This window comes from Gavia stellata, chromosome 8 (genome assembly GCF_030936135.1).
Source record: "Gavia stellata isolate bGavSte3 chromosome 8, bGavSte3.hap2, whole genome shotgun sequence".
Lineage (NCBI taxonomy): Eukaryota > Metazoa > Chordata > Aves > Gaviiformes > Gaviidae > Gavia > Gavia stellata.
In genome coordinates this window covers 40,993,827-41,011,677 of record NC_082601.1, presented here as the reverse complement: position 1 = coordinate 41,011,677, position 17,851 = coordinate 40,993,827, and the positions used below count along the sequence as shown (strand labels likewise).

General features: G+C 40.4%; 1 protein-coding gene across 1 annotated transcript in view; it reads right to left on the bottom strand.

The window, feature by feature from the left end:
* The window catches only part of UBE2F (ubiquitin conjugating enzyme E2 F (putative)), an 88,758-nt gene that overhangs the window by 43,579 nt on the left and 27,328 nt on the right, over window positions 1–17,851 (bottom strand). Inside the window, exons 6-7 of the mRNA XM_059820447.1 lie at window positions 12,147–12,217; window positions 4,387–4,444 (exon numbers count right to left, since the gene is read on the bottom strand). Coding sequence (XP_059676430.1) covers window positions 4,387–4,444; window positions 12,147–12,217 — 129 coding nt within the window. The remainder of the gene's footprint in view (window positions 1–4,386; window positions 4,445–12,146; window positions 12,218–17,851) is intronic.

The following is a 17,851-nucleotide window of genomic DNA, read 5'->3' as shown; positions in this document are numbered from 1 at the left end:
CAATCACCCAAGATAATTTTATAGCAAAGTGAAAACAAGCATTTGACAGAAAGCTGATGAATACCAGGGAGGCTTATCTTAACTAGGCAGATGATACTCATGGCAAATAAGGTACAAGGAAGTGCATGTTGAGGACCAACAGGAGCTACTGAAGCACTTTTGAGTTTGAAATTGGAATTATTGAGGGGGAAGAAGCAGGGTATCAGAGCAACAATAGCATTATTTCATACTGGGTATTTAAAAGATGGTATTATCAGTGAAATAAAAATCTGAGAACAGAATGGAATTAAAACCACCTATTTGCTTTCCACCTGGAAAACTTCAGTTTTGACTATCAGACCTAAAAGCAGGAGAAAAGCCAGTTCAGACAGTCGGAGCAGAGGCCCAAAATAACTTCAGCAATCCTTCGCTTTAGGAATACCGTGTTTTAGAGAGGAAAGAAGTATGCAATAAAATGATGCAGAACATAACAGAACAGAGACTGAAAGGTAGTTAAGCTCCTGTTGCTAATTCATAGCTAGCTATAAAGAAGTGAAAGATTACACAAAGATCAGTTAGGAACGCATTGCATCAGTATTTACACAATCCATAAGCAAACTGCTACCAGAAATTATCTAAGAATTTAGGATTCAGGAGTGTTTCTATGGATAAAGAAAACATTTACAATCACATCAACAGTGATTAAAAGAAGTGCATGTAGATAGTTTTAAAACATTAACCTACCAATGATCTGTTTCAGGGTTAAAGCCCAACTTTCTTAATAACCTGATTTTAAAAGTATCTAATACAGGAATTCAGAAATAGCACATTCTTTAGTGCCTTCGCTAGTACACAGCCTGCTGCTAACAGTGGTCCATGGAAACGCGTTCAGCAGCAGGAAGGAGTACAGTGGAAAAAAGATAATGCTCAACGCTTAGTAACTTAAAGAGAATTCAATCACGGATGAGATGACACGGAGTGCAATAAAATGCTAGAAAATAAAATTGAGTTAGCTTTTTTTTCCCCCTTAAGAATTCCCTACACCGTTAAAACACATTTTATCAGATAACTTTTAAAGAGTATTTAGGAGATTTTATTTTTTCTTTCAGAAAGTTAAAAGGCATAATTTAAATGCCTCTTCAAGTTTCTACCCATTTGATACTAAAGAAAGTGTTAAAAGGGTCACAGCAGTTTGTTTTGAAGGATTTTTCATGTAAGAGCTCTGCTGCCACCACAAGGATACAGAAGATGAGACAATCTAAAACTTCAGCCTTCTAAAAGGTTAAGTACATAACATGAATGCATGCAATAGCACACAGCAGAGCTGGTTTGTGCATGTGGCTTTTGAGGTTTTGAGTTATCTGTTTGAACGGTTTTACTAATGCACTCAGAACGGCTGCATTAGTAATGCCTGCCAATTTTCGTCACAGAAATACAGTACACCCCCATTCTCAAATTAAATATTTTAGCAGTGTTTTAGAGTGCTTTATTGGACAAATTTGGGTACACTTCCTCCGGAAAACCAGGTTGCCTTCATATTATTGATGAGTGGAATATGCAATACTGACTTTGAAGCCCATCATTGGCCAAGACCGGATATTATCCGTAGCGCTACTGTGCAAATTCACGTAATATTCCGCTCGTGGACGTGAGCAGGTTCTCCAAACCATGGTGTCCAAGCGTTGGAAACAAAGGATTCAGGAAGGCTGGATTAGTGGGTGTAGGTGAAGTGTTAAGAGACAAAAAGTAACCTGGGTCACGTCTCATGGCTCTCATTTGCTACCAGTCACTCACTTTCATGTAATTCTGTGGTCTATAGCTAACACGTACCTACCACAATTGTTAATGCACACTGACAAATAACTTGACTGTGTGGCCATACTGTCGATAAACCAGCACAATTCCCTATTTTCCATCTCGGAAGCATGTGTAGCCTGGAATCTAAGCGCTTGGACACTAATCAAGCTTCAAAACACGTAGGAAGGCATGCATAAAGCTTCAGAGGCAACAGTCAGCCAAAGATCTGAAAAAGCACCTGATAAAGCGGCCATCAGGAACCCTGGCTCCGACCAAGACACACCTTTCCCGTGTTTGTTAGTCCTTTCAAAGAGCACACTTGGAATGGGTGAAGAATATCTTGGACAAAGAACAGACTCACTCCAGACGCTAGTTACCATCTAATTACAATCTGTATCCCAAGTGAAAACACTGTTTGGGGAATAGTGCTTGCAGCTTACCAACATCCTCAATGGCTATTTATGTTCAATTTTTTTTTTAAGCTCCTTTTGTACTAGAGGCACAATGCAACAACGATGTTTCTACAGAGGCACAACTTGGAAGTTAGGACCAACATATGGTACTTATTTTTTGTGATGACACTTCAAATCACATGAAGTGACAACATGACAAGTGAGATAACACTTACTGAAACTGCACATTCACTTAAAATGGAGACTCTGAAGACAAAAAGTAAGGAATGAAAACTTTGCAATGGGGCATGGTTTTTTTTAGAGCTATAAAATATGAACTTGCAATTGTGGTGCTTCAATGCTCATGGGGAAAACCCAAAATCTAAGTAGGATGCTAGATTTTACTTTTTTCTTTTTAAAGTTAAGCTGCTATCTCATTTTCTCTTGCTGCATCTTTCATTTCAACACCCATAGGCAAAGTTCCTGGGTTTTTTTGTTTAGGGTTGTGGAGGTTTTTTTTCCTCTAACTTATTGAAGGTAAAAACAGCCTAAAATACTTCATAATATTCAGTAATTTGAATCTCCTGGAAGTTGAGATTCCAGGATGTTTAATCTATGAAATGAATCACATGCAATTAGCAAACTGATCAAGAATAAAATGGGAAAGAAGTTTAATACGCATCTTCCATCATCACTGAGGACAGGAAGTTAAGTACACATAATGTCAGCAGCTATTCCCACCCATAGTCTTAACATGCAGCAGTATTTTAATCTCTATAAGAAAGATACCATGAACAAAGCTAGGAGAGCAGATAAAAATATATGTAGATTCTTGTCCAGTTGCAATATTGGTGTACTAATTTTCTAATGGCTGTCCAAAAACTTTCTCTGGGAATGAAATACAGGGACAGAAACAGAACCAGTTAACTTAATTACCCAGTCAGTGTCTTGATTTAACCTAATATGAAAACAGAAACACAAGGGCAAAACAAAATCATACTAACTGATGAAAAAAGAATAGGGAAAGGGTGTTTAAGAAAACCCACAAAACACACAGATTCTACTTCACTTTCCATCAAGTCAGATGCTCATGAAGAGATTTTACAGATGAAGAAAGTCACAGATCTCATTCACAGTGCCAAAAAGGAAAGCAAGTATTAGAGAAATCTCATTTTCAATTTGCCTTTTAAAAAGAAACAAACACCTGACATGCGTACCCTTTATCTACCTAACGCAGCTAACGTTCTTTAAGAACCAGTTCTGGCAGGGTTCCTGGTAAAAGCAAAAGGGAGATTATTGCTCAGAGCTCTGCAAGACTCTTCTGGCAGCAAGGTCATGGAACGGTAAATGGACAACCAGCCGCTTCCTGTAGCAAGACAAGAGCAGTCACTGCGCTGAAGCGCACGTCCTTTGTGGCAATCTCCCTAAGAGTATTTCATACAAGAACCACGACTCTGAATTTGTTAACGCTGCCCAGCTGTGGTGGGACCAACCTCTGAAGTCATTCTGCTATCACAGTGGCACAAGTACCAGCAATTTTACAGGGGCCAGATTTCACTTACATTTTAGCAGCTTGGGCAAAATGACATTTGAGGCAAGGTTAAAGGGAAGAGGCAACTGGAGTGACTAAAACAGCCAAGAGTGCCCTGCTTTATGCAATACCTAAGCGCAGACGCACCGTTCCCCCTTTAAACACTGGGGATGAAACAGAATTCAATACAGTGCAGTAACTACACCCTGATTCTGTTCTACATGGTGTTTCTCCCAAGGGCATCTTGCCTTTCACCATTCCAAGTTCCTCTACTCAAAAAAAAAAGAGACAGACTACCGATCTGTCAGAAATGTAAATACAATGGATATTACAAGGGTTATGGATTACTGTTAGTCCTGCTCACATCATGCTCTTGTATTTCTTGCCTGCATAAAAAAAAAAAACAGACCACCCTTACTGAGCATAGTTTCTCAGGGTCACCTGCAGACATACCGTTCCACAAAACCTTTTATCAGTCAAAGCAGTATTTGTGCAGCTATGCTAAAACTAGCAAACATTTCTATAATGAGTTAGCACTGTACTTGTTTCAGTATTGCCACCAACACTTGTTGAAAGACAAAAGACTCAGTCGTTTCTAGAGCAAACTGCATTATCTGTTTCTAAGTCCATAAAAGTATTTTTAAAGACATATCTAATTTGATGCATGTATCTAAAAGGAAATGGTACCTTTAATGTTCTAGTTGGAGCCCAGCCAGTGCCATCAATTGAATGTTCTCTCAATAAACTGGAAAAAAGACACACATATTATACAGTGCAACTTCTAGTTAAACCACCTCTGTCAGAAATCTTCTCAGAAAACATTAAGAACTTAGGAAGTAATTGCAACATCGGAATTACAGACCTCTTGCACTATATTGTACTGGGATTTTAAAGCACAAAAATCAGTACGCCTTCATAGAATTACATACTACATAGTACCATTACAGATCTCCCAATCTCAGCTCAACCTTTGTCTAAAAACCCACATTATTTTCATCAAGGAAAATAAGCGTGACAGTAATCCACCGTCTCAGCATTGAGACTTTTGTTTTCCCCTGAGCACACAGACACACACGTGCTCCAGTTTAGACCATGTTCATTTTTGGTGAAGAGACAGGTCTTGCAGAATGCCAAATCACCAAATCTGGCACAATTCAATCCAAAAAAGGGTATTTTTGGTGGGATATCTAATTAGCAAGAGGGAGGATTATCATCCTCTCTTCTGTAAAAGGACTTAAGCTTCTTAGAGGCAGGGATAGGAAAGTGAAATAGTTTTGGTCTGTCTGCAGACGCATCTCCAGCCGCCGGGGACACAGGACAGTCTCGCAGCAGGGTCTTACAGTCCTCTTCCAGCAAGTGAGCTGTATCACACGCAGAACCCTTTTAAGGCTTTACAGACAAACTCAACCTCATACCTCCCCAACTGGAAATCACGATAAAGACTGCTCTGGACAAGACAGATTGCTTACAGGAGGAAAAAGTTCCTTATAGACTATAATACACACTCTTGAATTTTAATATAAATATATATGAATATTAATATAAATAATTATGATACAGACTTTCCTATAGACACACAACTGTAGAGAAATTTTGTATGACCTGCATATTATACTACATATTAAGTCCAGTGAAGCTGTTGACCTATGTTGAGGCGTATTCAGTTGGTTAGGCATTCCCAGACCTTTCAGGTCAAAACATCAGCAGTTATGAGAAGTAAAAATACTGGAGATGAGAGCATAATTGAGAAATGAGCTGAAGTCTTGCTCACATTTGTGAAAGCAAAAGTAATAACCTGAATGAGAAAGAAAGAGACTGGAAAACTCCTTGATGCATCATTTCACAATCTCGCCTTCCTCCATTCAGAAGCAATCTAAAACTGAAAACTTGTACAGCAAAGTAGCAAAGCACAAAAATTCATCACCACCAGCAGCTTCTACTACTGAAATGATAGGGTTAAAGTGAAATAGTCTTAAACTATTAGGTATTATCAACTTTCAGGATGACATGTATTAAGTCATTTTTAAATTACAGTAGATGACTGGACCATATAGGCTACCCATACAGTTATTTATTGAATATGCTGGGTGTTTAATCCAAGGAAATACACTACAACTAGCATTACTCCTTGTTCTCTGTAGAGAGGGTAGGAACAGGATGATTGTACTGGACAAGACTGTTCCATCTTAACTGTGCTGCTAATCTCATTTCTGTGCCTTTAAAAAGATAAAATACGCCATTACCACTAGTGCAGCTCAAAACTAATTTCAAGAACATTAAAAATAGCATCTTGTGGCTGCGATTTTAGTTCCTATTGCAAAAGTAAAAGCAAAAATGCTGCTGAAAAGGCAAGAGCCAGGATTTTCACGTTTTGAGCAAATAAAGGACTTTTTAGCTTGCTTTGTCTGGTCCTCATAAAATTTTGCTACAGTGCACCCCTTTACTTCTTCATATAGCTCACTGTGAACTTAAGAGTGAGGAAGAAGTTAAAACACACAAAAAAAGCATAAAAATATCCCCCACTGACAGAGCTCAAAGTGCCTGAGCATATCAGCTAAGCCTCGTTAATACCCGTTCAGCTTCCCAAAGGCTCAGAGCTCTCTCTCAGCATATCTCCAGCTGTAGACATCAGCAGCCAGGACTTGAGAGAAGACACTTATATCCCTCACAGAGCTCTGGCAGAAAAGCAATGAAGATAGATAAGTGTACCTTTGCCTCATACTTCTCATTTGCTGATATAATTCATTTTTAGAGCAGCATCCTCTTTCTTCCTACAGATTGGGAATGATCATGAGGCCCCTAATCAAAACCTTTTCCCAGCACAGGGTGTCTAGAGAAACCGCATCTTGTGGTCTGCACAGGGATGACCTAGATGTAACTGCCAGACGGTTGGGATGTCTGAATGGTGGTCTGCTCTCAGAGCATCATACACACAGACAGCAAAATGAACACCTAAATGAGTAGAAATACACAAAATATATCATGAACAAGTTTAGTGGACAAACAAGCACTTGCACGTAGCTTCTGCTCAAAGAGCTGTCAGCCACGGGTACTGCTGCCATTGAGGAGCTGGGCTACTAGGAAGTTCTCAAACGGCACAACCAGCAGAGTTTTTCTCGCCCACTCAATGCTTCAAGAGGCTGCCTTTCACCAGCTGCCAGATACACCACAAAACCCCCCTGTTCTACCAGGGTTTCAGGACACCTGATGGGCAGGAAAACCTGTTTACTTGAAGTGACTATTCTGAAATTGCCAGGACTTTGCTGTCTCACACAGGAGTGCTGGAAAACTCATCTAGTATTATTTAGATTGAATAAACTTTGAAGCAGGTGAGGGGTCCGGAGCACAAGTCTGATGAGGAGCGGCTGAGGGAGCTGGGGGTGTTCAGTCTGGAGAAGAGGAGGCTGAGGGGAGACCTCATCGCTCTCTACAACTACCTGAAAGGGGGTTGTGGTGAGGTGGGTGTTGGTCTCTTCTCCCAAGTGACAAGACAAGAGGAAATGGCCTCAAGTTGTGCCAGGGGAGGTTCAGGCTGGATATTAGGAAACATTTCTTTGCTGAGAGAGTGGTGAAGCATTGGAAGAGGCTGCCCAGGGAGGTGGTGGAGTCACCCTCCCTGGAGGTGTTCAAAAAACACGTAGACGTGGCACTGTGGGACATGGTTTAGTGGGCATGGTGGGGTTGGGTTGGTGGTTGGACTTGATGATCTTACAGGTCTTTTCCAACCTTAGTGATTCTGTGTAATTCTGTGTGAACATTCAGAAGCTTTCCTTGTGATGCTTGAGAATGAATTTGCAAAAGTAAAGAGAGGGGTAAACCAACTGTACAATTTCTGCAGCATTTAAGATTATTAAAGGTGGTGAGTGAGTGCCTGCCTTGGGGAAGAAGCAGCAGGGCTGACAGGAGGGGGAGTTCTGTGGCACAAGCAGGAGTTTGTCAGGAAAGGAACTTCACCAGGCATGGGGAAGGACAGTAAAGCACTATTTCCATTTGCTTTGTCTTCAGCTGCAGTAGGGTCTGAGAAAAGCCAAGCGGGTCCTCAGTCATGGGGAGACTGGAACTGATAACTGCACCTTAACATCTAGTGTTTGTATCTAGAGAGACCTCCCAGAACACGATTTCAAATCCTTATATCTGAGGTCCTATGGGAATACTGCAAAAACCACTATTTTTGAAGCTGTAGTAACCAAAACAGCCACTGATGTGACCAGCCAACTGCTCAGCTTTCATTTCCACAAATATCTTCTCATTCTGTGAGTAATTCCTGCATGAAGAAAAGCTTTGAGGAATTTTTTCTTTTTAAATACACAGCATCCTAAAGAGACCTTGCAAAAACATCTACTGAACTGGGAACTGCATGGCCCTAGCAAGCTTAAAACTTTCTGAAACTCCAGTTGACATGATTTACAGCTTAAGTGACTAAAAATTACTGTAATGGGGAGACCAGTCCTGGAGAAAACCTGATCTACGTCAAGATCTCAGATGAACACATTTATCAACATAAAATGTCAGTTCCAACAAAACTTTTGCCTTCCTTTTACCAACAGAAAGTATCATTTAAGGTAAGTTTGAATTAAAATGGTCGCACTCAAAGAGTTGCGGTCAGCAGCTCGATGTCCAAGTAGCGACCAGTGACAAGTGGTGTTCCTCAGGGATTGGTATTGGGACCAGCACTGTTTAACATCTTTGTCGGTGACATGGACAGTGGGATTGAGTTGCACCCTCAGCAAGTTTGCCGACGACACCAAGATGTGTGGTGCAGTCAACACACTGGAGGGAAGGACTGCCATCCAGAGGGATCTTGACAGGCTTGAGAGGTGGGCCCATGCGAACCTCATGAAGTTCATCAAAGCCAACTTCAAGGTCCTGCACATGCAGGGGCAATCCCAAGTACAAATACAGGCTGGGCGGAGAATGGATGGAGAGCAGCCCTGAGGAGGACGTGGGGGTGTTGGTTGATGAGAAGCTCAACTTGAGCCGGCAGTGTGTGCTTGCAGCCCAGAAAGCCAACCGCATCCTGGGCTGCATCAAAAGAAGCGTGGTCAGCAGGTCGAGGGAGGTGATTCTGCCCCTCTACTCCACTCTCGTGAGACCCCACCTGGAGTACTGCATTCAGCTCTGGGGCACCCAACATAAGAAGGACATGGACCTGTTGGAGCAAGTCCAGAGGAGGGCCACGAAGATGATCAGAGGGCTGGAGCACCTCTCTTATGAAGACAGGCTGAGAGAGTTGGGGTTGTTCAGCCTGGAAAAGAGAAGGCTCTGGGGAGACCTTATAGCAGCCTTCCAGTACCTGAAGGGGCCTACAGGAAAGCTAGAGAGGGACTTTTTACAAGGGTATGTAGTGATAGGACAAGGGGTAATGGCTTTAAGCTGAAAGAGGGTAAAATTAGATTGGATATAAGGAATAAATTCTTCACCATGAGGGTGATGAGGCACTGGAATAGGTTGCCCAGAGAAGTTGTGGATGCCCCAGCCCTGGAAGTGTTCAAGGCCAGCTTGGACAAGGCTTTGAGCAACCTGGTCTAGTGGAAGGTGTCCCTGCCCATGGCAGGGGGGTTGGAACTAGATGATCTTTAAGATCCCTTCCAACCCAAACCGTTCTATGATTCTATGATTCTAGAAAGATGCAATTCCACTTCAGAAACCCTCCGCTGGCAGGGACACATTATAGGGGTTATTCTCTTGCTCCCCCTCCCCTGCCCACCTCCCTGCTCAACCCAGCACCGCCAGCGCAACCATTCTGGAGGGCACGCTACAGACTGGATGAGCAGAGCAATTGGTGTAGAAAGTCTTTCTAAAGAGCTTTTTGCTTCCACATTGGCGCAACTGTGGAGACTAGGAAGAGCAGTGGGGACCAGAAACAAGCTATCAACTTAATCAGTTTTTATAACTGGAGAAATTGCAACACTGAGCTATACTAGATGATACAATTAATCAGTCTTTAAATACTTCTCCATTCAGCAGCCTTTAATATTGCATTATGAAGTGACCTTAACTAACAACACCTACTGAAGAAAAAAGACACATCCAAAACACCGACCACCTCACCACATTGCAGAAAAGCAGTGAAATTTCTGACTGATTAAATTGTTCTAAAAGCTTATGTGGTCAAGGAGGGAAAAACACCTTAGACAGATGACATCAAGGGGTGGGGGGGGAGCAGAATAAAATAGTCAGTGACACATATTACACATTGTCAAGAAAGTAGTCAACTCCTGTATGTAGTAAGCAAGCATATCCTCCCTAGGTACCTCATCTTGATGTTTTCTATCCACATGTGCAGTGGAGGCAATATCCACAAGTACAGTCCAGACCTAATTAATATGGTCCATTATTAATACGGTCCAGAGTAACTGCAATCCATAAAGCACAGAGAAACAACACTTTTTCTGCCCAAAACTATTACACTTGACCACAAGTTTAATCATTTGGTACGTTTTAATTCAGGGATGATTATCAAACCAACACACACCATAGTGTGAGGTATGTAAGAGAAAGTTGGGAAAAATACTGGTAAGGATTTTTTTTTCTGCTTTTAAAAATAACTGAAGCTATTCTAATGTAAAGACTCTTGTATAAGTTGATTGCAGGTACTATATATAGAGTGCATTCTCCATTATAACAGGCATAAAGCAATGTAAGCTATTTTAGTTTTTCCATCTAAACACTAAGACGTTTCAAAGGTTTGATATGTTAAAGTATCTGACAATCAAATAAAGCTGACGTTTCAGTGCAGATGCTGAAAAAATGACTTCACTTAATTAAGTAGAATTATGATGTTCCAACACTACGTTAATCTTTTATAATTAAAACCATTTAAAGACAAGAAACAGTGAAATGTCCTTAAGAATGTGAGGAGGCTTTATTTAACCTCAGAAGATGTAGCACTGTAGTCAGAGCTTAAACTTTTAGCTATTGTTTGGTGTCTGGTATTTCTCGTTCCCTCGTTCTAAACAGCTCACTTAATCATTCCTTTACTTACACTATCTGACTCAAAGCGTCTAAGCTTTCTCCACTGACTAAGCCACAAGGACTCTGGTGGAATTTAAACTGTAAAAACGTGATCCTGAACTCAGTCTCCCTCCTGTCAAGTGACAAGTTCAGCTGCGTAAAATGCAATAGTCCCAGGAGGCACTGAGAAACACTACAGGGCTGGCAAATTTGCTAGAAGTAGCAATACGTATTTGCCAAAACAACTTTCCCGTATCACCAGCGTACGGCTCCAAATAACTGCGGACAACCAGATTTTTAGGTAGTCTGAGAGGATTTAGTATGTTTTTCCAGTGCTTTTAAATCTTCCAATCCCCAAGTAAGGTAAAGTCTACGGACGCCAGCCCTCACTGCCTGTAATCCTGCTGCAGTCTGGTACTATTGAGCACCAGGAACATACTACAGCCTCCCGGGGCTGGTTTCTATCACCCTTTGATGATACGAGCTTCTCAGAAGCATGGAGCAGACCACTGTGGCTGAAAGCACCGATATTGGCTCTTCAGCTGTTATCAGCTGATGAGCCTGACCTGCCTAAGAAGTGTGACAAATTACCCTGTGAAAACTTCATTTTCACCAGGACCTTGAACACGGCATTAAAATGACTTAAATCTAGAGGAAAAATTTAGCTTTTTTAAGTGCTAATTTGCTACACATGGTGGCAACTGTTCTGGATTTTCAGAACAGCTTTCAATCTCACTTATTTTCATTTCTTCTGCTTCACCTGGTTTTTTCTTTTATATCCCATTAACTTGAAACATGACAGACATGCTTCTCACTTCTGTTTATGTTTGGTTTCTGGCCAATTTCACCATCAGGTACTCATGATGAAACACTGAAATTACAAAGTTTCTGAAACTGATTTTGAAGAGGAAACATTTACTATCAAGGAAAACCACCTAGCAACATAAGCCTCTCACTTTACCAAAGTAAACCTTTGGGCTTCATATTTTGACTTAAACCCCCACAACTCTGTTTTGTTATAACTCGCACATGTGTCTTATAGTGGATATTAAATGTTAAAATAAACAAATGGCAAATATATAATAGTTACTGTCAAAGTTTAGGGAACACTTTTTCCTTTTTGAAATATAAATGGTTTTCAAGCACTTAACACATTCAGGCATTAAAACAAGTAAAGCCTTAAGGCCTCTCAGGGCCTGAGGACTATTCATCTATGGAGGTAGGAAAAAAACAACTAAGGTTTGTTTATGGTAAAAATGTAAAGTCCAACATAAGTAGAACAAAACGTTAAGTCTTAACCCAAAGAGCCAGGCTCTACAAGGTCCCTAACATGCAGCAAGAGCAATACTTTCAGTAGATTTCTAAGTTCCTAAGGGTCATGTGCCACTGATTTGCAGAATCTGTTGAAGAAAATACTGGCATGAAAATTATATACAATGTTTTATCACACAGAAAAACCTCCAAGGTTAAAAAAAACAGAACGCTGTTGCTACCTTAGGCAGATTTCTCCCGTCTCTGTAATGTTCGGATGCCAGATTCTTGTCAAGCATTTTACCTTTGGAGGCTGCCAGGAGAGAAAACAAGTTACGATGTTATCCTTTAAAATAAAACCGTGTCACTGTTACAAGTCACAGAACTGAAAAAGGCAAATGTATTTGATACTCACAGCCTAGGTTTGTATGTTAAAGACACCAATAATATAATCTACCAAAGTTACACCAGCTTTCTCTGCCCTTTTAGCTTCCCTCAACTCTTTAAAAAAGCTGAGCTGGTATTAGACTTTTTCTTAGAAAAAGATAACTTTAAAGAAAGCCAAGAAAATTTACTCTCTTCTCCTGTCTGCTTCAGGGGAAAGAAAACATTCCATGTCATTCAGGTTTTTTTAAACCGGAAAACTACCAAGTGTTTTCCCCCAAGGCTTATCCAAGTCAGGGGTTTGTTAAAAACCAGCAGAGGATGCAATGATAATAACTACATCAAAGGAACAGCTTCTTTTAAATGCAGACCTTCCTGTTCACAACTGAATAGGAAGCATCACAAGAAGCACCAAGAAAGTGCGTCATATCCAAACTTAAGACACTAACATAAAAAGCCACCAAACTTATTTTCAGGCAAGATCACCAGATTTCTGAATTCCATAGGGGGTTTTGAAATACAGATTCTTAAAATACAGTCTCATTTGCTCTAGTTTTGTGAAGTAAATAAAGAGTGGGTCATAAAAATTCTGGTAGCTTAGCAACAGCACGTTGTTCCATCCATGCTCTCCAAATTACAATTTGCAGCTTTCAATCAAGCAGATGATATCTTATAGTAAGTGTACTGGAATACATCAGCACAGACCAGTACCTTTCATAACTTCAATTAAATCACATATTATAGATGTGGAGCTATTTTCCTCCGCTGCTTCCCATGAAGTCTTCCATCAAGAGACAAAATAGCTCAAAGAGCTGTCTTTGCATAGTGGCATGATGTGTTTTGTCTCATCTCTTTGTTCTCAACTTCCCAATTATCTTTTTAGTAAATTTTTTTTTTAATTAAGACTCCTTGGAGAAGAGGTAAGAAAATATGCATGGTACTGAGCTACCATTAACATAACTGTCCAGCACTGAAAGAAGAAACACCTATCACCACAACAAATATGCAGTTTATAATGTAAATGTTGACTTTTCTCCACTCTTATTTCATGTTTGTCCAATAACTCAAGGGAGACTGACTGCCCCAGTGCTGGATCATGGCATTATTTAAGTGGTATGCAGAAAACAGCCTCAAACTTTTTACCTTCAAAACAAACGTTCTTCTTAGAAGTTTTCTAAGAGCACAGCTTTTCATTAATTACACCTTCACACTGTTTTGAAAGATTATGTCTAGTTCTCAAGAAAGGGAAAGCAGCAGTATTTATTCTATGCCGGTACTCCAAGACAAAAGAGTAAATTTCTAACATATGCTCCTTCAAACAGGGAATGTATTGATGAGTAGAAAAAAAGTAAGCTTTATACAAACTAAATTTTTTTTTTTTTTAAATAATCCCCAAATCCTCACAGAGTCACTTAATTGGTGTCTCATTTTTTGTATCATGGAAACAAAAGAATTCCTTCATCCTTTCAACAAAGTGTTTTTCATTGCTAAAAATTAGGAAAACCCACTCCTGACAGAGAAAACCTTTCTCTTACTTTCTCCCTCCTTGTTAGATAGATGGGACAACTGCAGCACTATCATGGAATTTATCTTCAGACAAAACTTCTCCTTTGCGCTTGTCCCAAGTCATCTTTGAGTCTTCCTTAGACCAACAAATGCATACAAGATTTCCTCGAGATGCTTCACTTGAATATCTCCAACCATCTCCAGGTCATGCGTGCAATACTTTGCACAAGAAAGCTTACAAAATCCATTTATTTCATTGCTCAAACTCATCCTTCACCTCAGATACTGAAAGCTACACAGTTCGATCCAACCTCAACTGGGGGTCACAACAGCTAATGGATTGATTTTCTTCTCCATTTCTAAGCAGCCACTTATCTTTTAGGAGCTCTCACTAGTTTTGATAATGGAAATTGTTTGACTTTCACGTTGATTCTCAGTCCATTTCAACGTATCGGTGAATATACAGATGGTACAAAACAGCATTGCAAGCATTTGAGAACTATGCATATACTGACTTCAGTTTTGGTAGCAGTTTTGCAGAACAAGCTTTGGATCAAGTTTGCTTCATTACTTCAAAAGCAGCAAATAATCTCTCCTCTCTATTATTCTCATCAAATGAGAGATTGGATATAAAGTGCTAATCAATAAATGAACTTAATTAACAGTTTCAGTTCTTGATCAATTTGGCAAGCCAATCACTAATGTGACAGGTGTACTAATACAGATATTATTATTATTTTTATATTATTGTTATTATTTTATCTGTCCTGTAACTGTAGTTTTTCACTTCACAACCTTTTCCCTAGAGAAGGGATGGGGTTCCTAGCAGGAATTTTGAATCAATGTTATTTGAAGTGTTTTCTCCAGGCCCTAGATAGTCCCAAAGCATTCTTGTAAACTGCTGTGCAACTACGACTCCAGTTTTTTTCTTTATAGTTTCTACAAAACACAATTCCCCAAAAGAGGCAGTAACAGGAATACATATTCCAGAGACCGAGCTACAAGCTAGCCCTAAGGTATTTCTTGCCACTCTCCCCTACCAGTTCCTGAAGAACTTCTTGAGGTCGGCTGAAACTGAACACCAAACACAGCTTAGCACATCGTACAGAGAAATGAGTCGAGGAAAACAAAGCCACACTGCCCTGTGCTTTCGATGGATTACCCAGCTCAGCAAGTGGAAGAGGAGCTGTCTTACAGTAGAAGTGGGCCTCAACACAAGAACTGGCCAAGGTGTGCACTTTGGGCCCCCGAGCTTCCTTGCACCGCCTCAAAATTTCTGTATGGAGGCATGATGGAGCATGAGCCCAATTCCCATTTCATCGGTTCCAACCCAAGACCTGTATAAAGTAGGGTTACCAAAGAGGTAGACGGAAACCCCTTAATTGTGACATCTGATCCTTCAGGAACCAAATCCTTTTCAATTGTTTGCTGTTTCCACAACTAACATATTGGCCAGAAGAACAGCAAAGATTGGCAGCTCTGCTGTTAAATTTCCAGCTTTTGACCACCGCCGAAGGCACCTCATGTTTACAAAAATACCAGTAAACTGGAGAGTCCCTAAGACTGTCTACTCTGACAACACGATAACATCAGAACTGGGGGAGCTACAAGCGTGGCTCAGCTTGCGATGGCAGACAGTTTAGTTTTATGTGAACATTAAACCAGAACTGTACTATTAATCAGGTTCCACTCCTTAAAGCACCACTCCTTGTAGCACCCATTATTTCATCAGCTGCACCTCAAGGCAGAAAAGAAGGGAGCCTGTTTGTTTGTTTTTTAAAAATCAATTAAACCCTCGGTCACTGGATTTTTTTGATTAATTTTTTTTGAACATTTGCTCCCATCTCTCACTGACCTCTATTTCTGGGCAGCTGGTCAACCAAGAAAGAGGTGCTTGGGGAACAGATGCTGCAGAGACAGAGGGCAGGCAGCAGCCCTTGGCACTAAAGGCATTTGCTGTGTGCACCATTAAATGTTTTGCTTGCTGTTTCACAGCTTCCTCTGATGTCTGTATGGACAGCAACATTCCCTGCAGGTTTTGTAAGCACAAAGGCTAACAAGCTTCTGTTTGCTTTACACAAAATCTCATGAATGTGCAGCCTGCTTCCTAACAAAAATAATACTTTAAAATGCCAAGTGACAGGTTTACCAACAGATTTTGGTATTTCTAATGGCATAGCAGTTGGAGGAGACACTACAGAATTAACTAACCCTGCTCCAGTTTTCTTCTCAGGATCCCTCTGCAACACCTGTATCAGTACCAATTGCTTTCTGTTCTGACACAACATCCCATCACCATCAAAGAAAACAGTCCACAGGCTAGCTGGTAAATAATATATTACATTGTTAAAGAAGTCTTTCCTTCACTCTGTACACCTGCTAAGGATATAAAGAACAGTACGTTGGGAGAGTGTGCAACGTACTAAGGACAGTTTCATGCACGTATGGATATGCAAGCACGGATTAGCCATTTTCTTCCCAAATATCATGAAATATGACGTGTTTTGAACTGTGGAGCAGGTACATCCCACACTCCCTGCCTGGGACAGGAGGGAGCCCTCATATACTAGTAGAGACTGACATTTCTTTTAGTACTTCAGTTATCTTTACAGAAGAATTGAGAAAAAAATTTGAAACTTTTAAAAGCAGTTCAGAACAGGTAACAGATAAAATTAATTGTTAATCTCCCAAATACTTTTAATGCCCTAAAATAAAAGTTAAATATCAATACCATTACTTTTCTCACTATAGTATCTCCCCACATAGATTAGCTCCAACTTTAGAGGGAAAAAGGCCTAATTCATAAGAGGATGAATTTTTTTTCTTCTTCTTTTTGTACTCAGAACGTGGACAGTACTTACAGGAGGAACTACATTTGAGTCCAGAAAACATCAAAAGTTCAAGCCTACTTCGTTCCATCTATAGCATTCACCTAAAACAGTGCTATTAAAAAAAAAATCATCAAGAACGTCTTGGGTGTGAAAGAGATTGGATCTGAGCAGAGGATTCTGCAGACACAATGCCAGGTTTTCTCAAGGCTCCAAAAAGCAGCCAGCCTGAACCAGACGCTTACAGAAGGAACAGATCCAAGGTGCACAAATTCCTTTTGGAAGACATTTTTGGGGCATGTATGGAATGAAGTACTCCTTTCAGGATTTTTTTTTTTTACTCCTACCATCCCTGGAAAGCAGAGGCCTTTCCATTCAGGACCATGTTTATATGCCTGTGTCCTTGGGAGTATGACCAACTACTTCCTTCGTTAGGGCTGCAGGAAGGAAGCATCACCTGACTGGTCACTCGGACACCACAGAAAAAGGATGAACAGAATTCCTCATTCTGGCCCCATTTCCAATATAGGAATTTAAAGAGTGAGCAATAACTTAAAATGTCAAGAGTTCTTTGTAGTTATTTCACACTAACACTGAAAAAGAAAAAAAGATAAAGATCCCAGGTCTGCCTTAATCAGGCAGAAAGAAATTTAACTGAGAACACTAGAGAGAGTAAATATTAAACCGTAAAGCCAACAGCAGTCAAGTGCTCATTAGTGTACTAACTGAACCAACTCAAAAAGCCTACTGAGGCATGCGACTTCTTGGGTGTTGCCTTCGCAGAGCAGGAGAAGGACCTGATGATATCTGTGGTCCATAAGTGATCTATTTCATTTGATAATTGCTTGGTTCAGCACAATCAACACAAATACTTGCTCAATTACAGTATTAAACCAGCAACAATGAAAACGTAATCATTGAACTAGCCAACATGACAATGCACAACTGCAGTGCTTGGAAGAGTTCCCCGCTTTGGGAAACATACTGCTTTAGGAAAAGCCCGTGGTGAGCTCTCTTACCTCTCTTCAGTCTTTCTGTAAAGCAGAATGAAATGCAGCCCATCAGCCTGCAGGAGTGGGGTGATGCAAATCTCTACCAGCACTGGAGCGCAAATCTATCTGAACCATCCTTGTGCCTCCAACAGCTAATTAAAAATAGGAACCCCTTCCAGTTCAAGCTCAGATGCTTCTAAAATTATCCACCTCTCCAACAGCTTAAATAGGTTCACT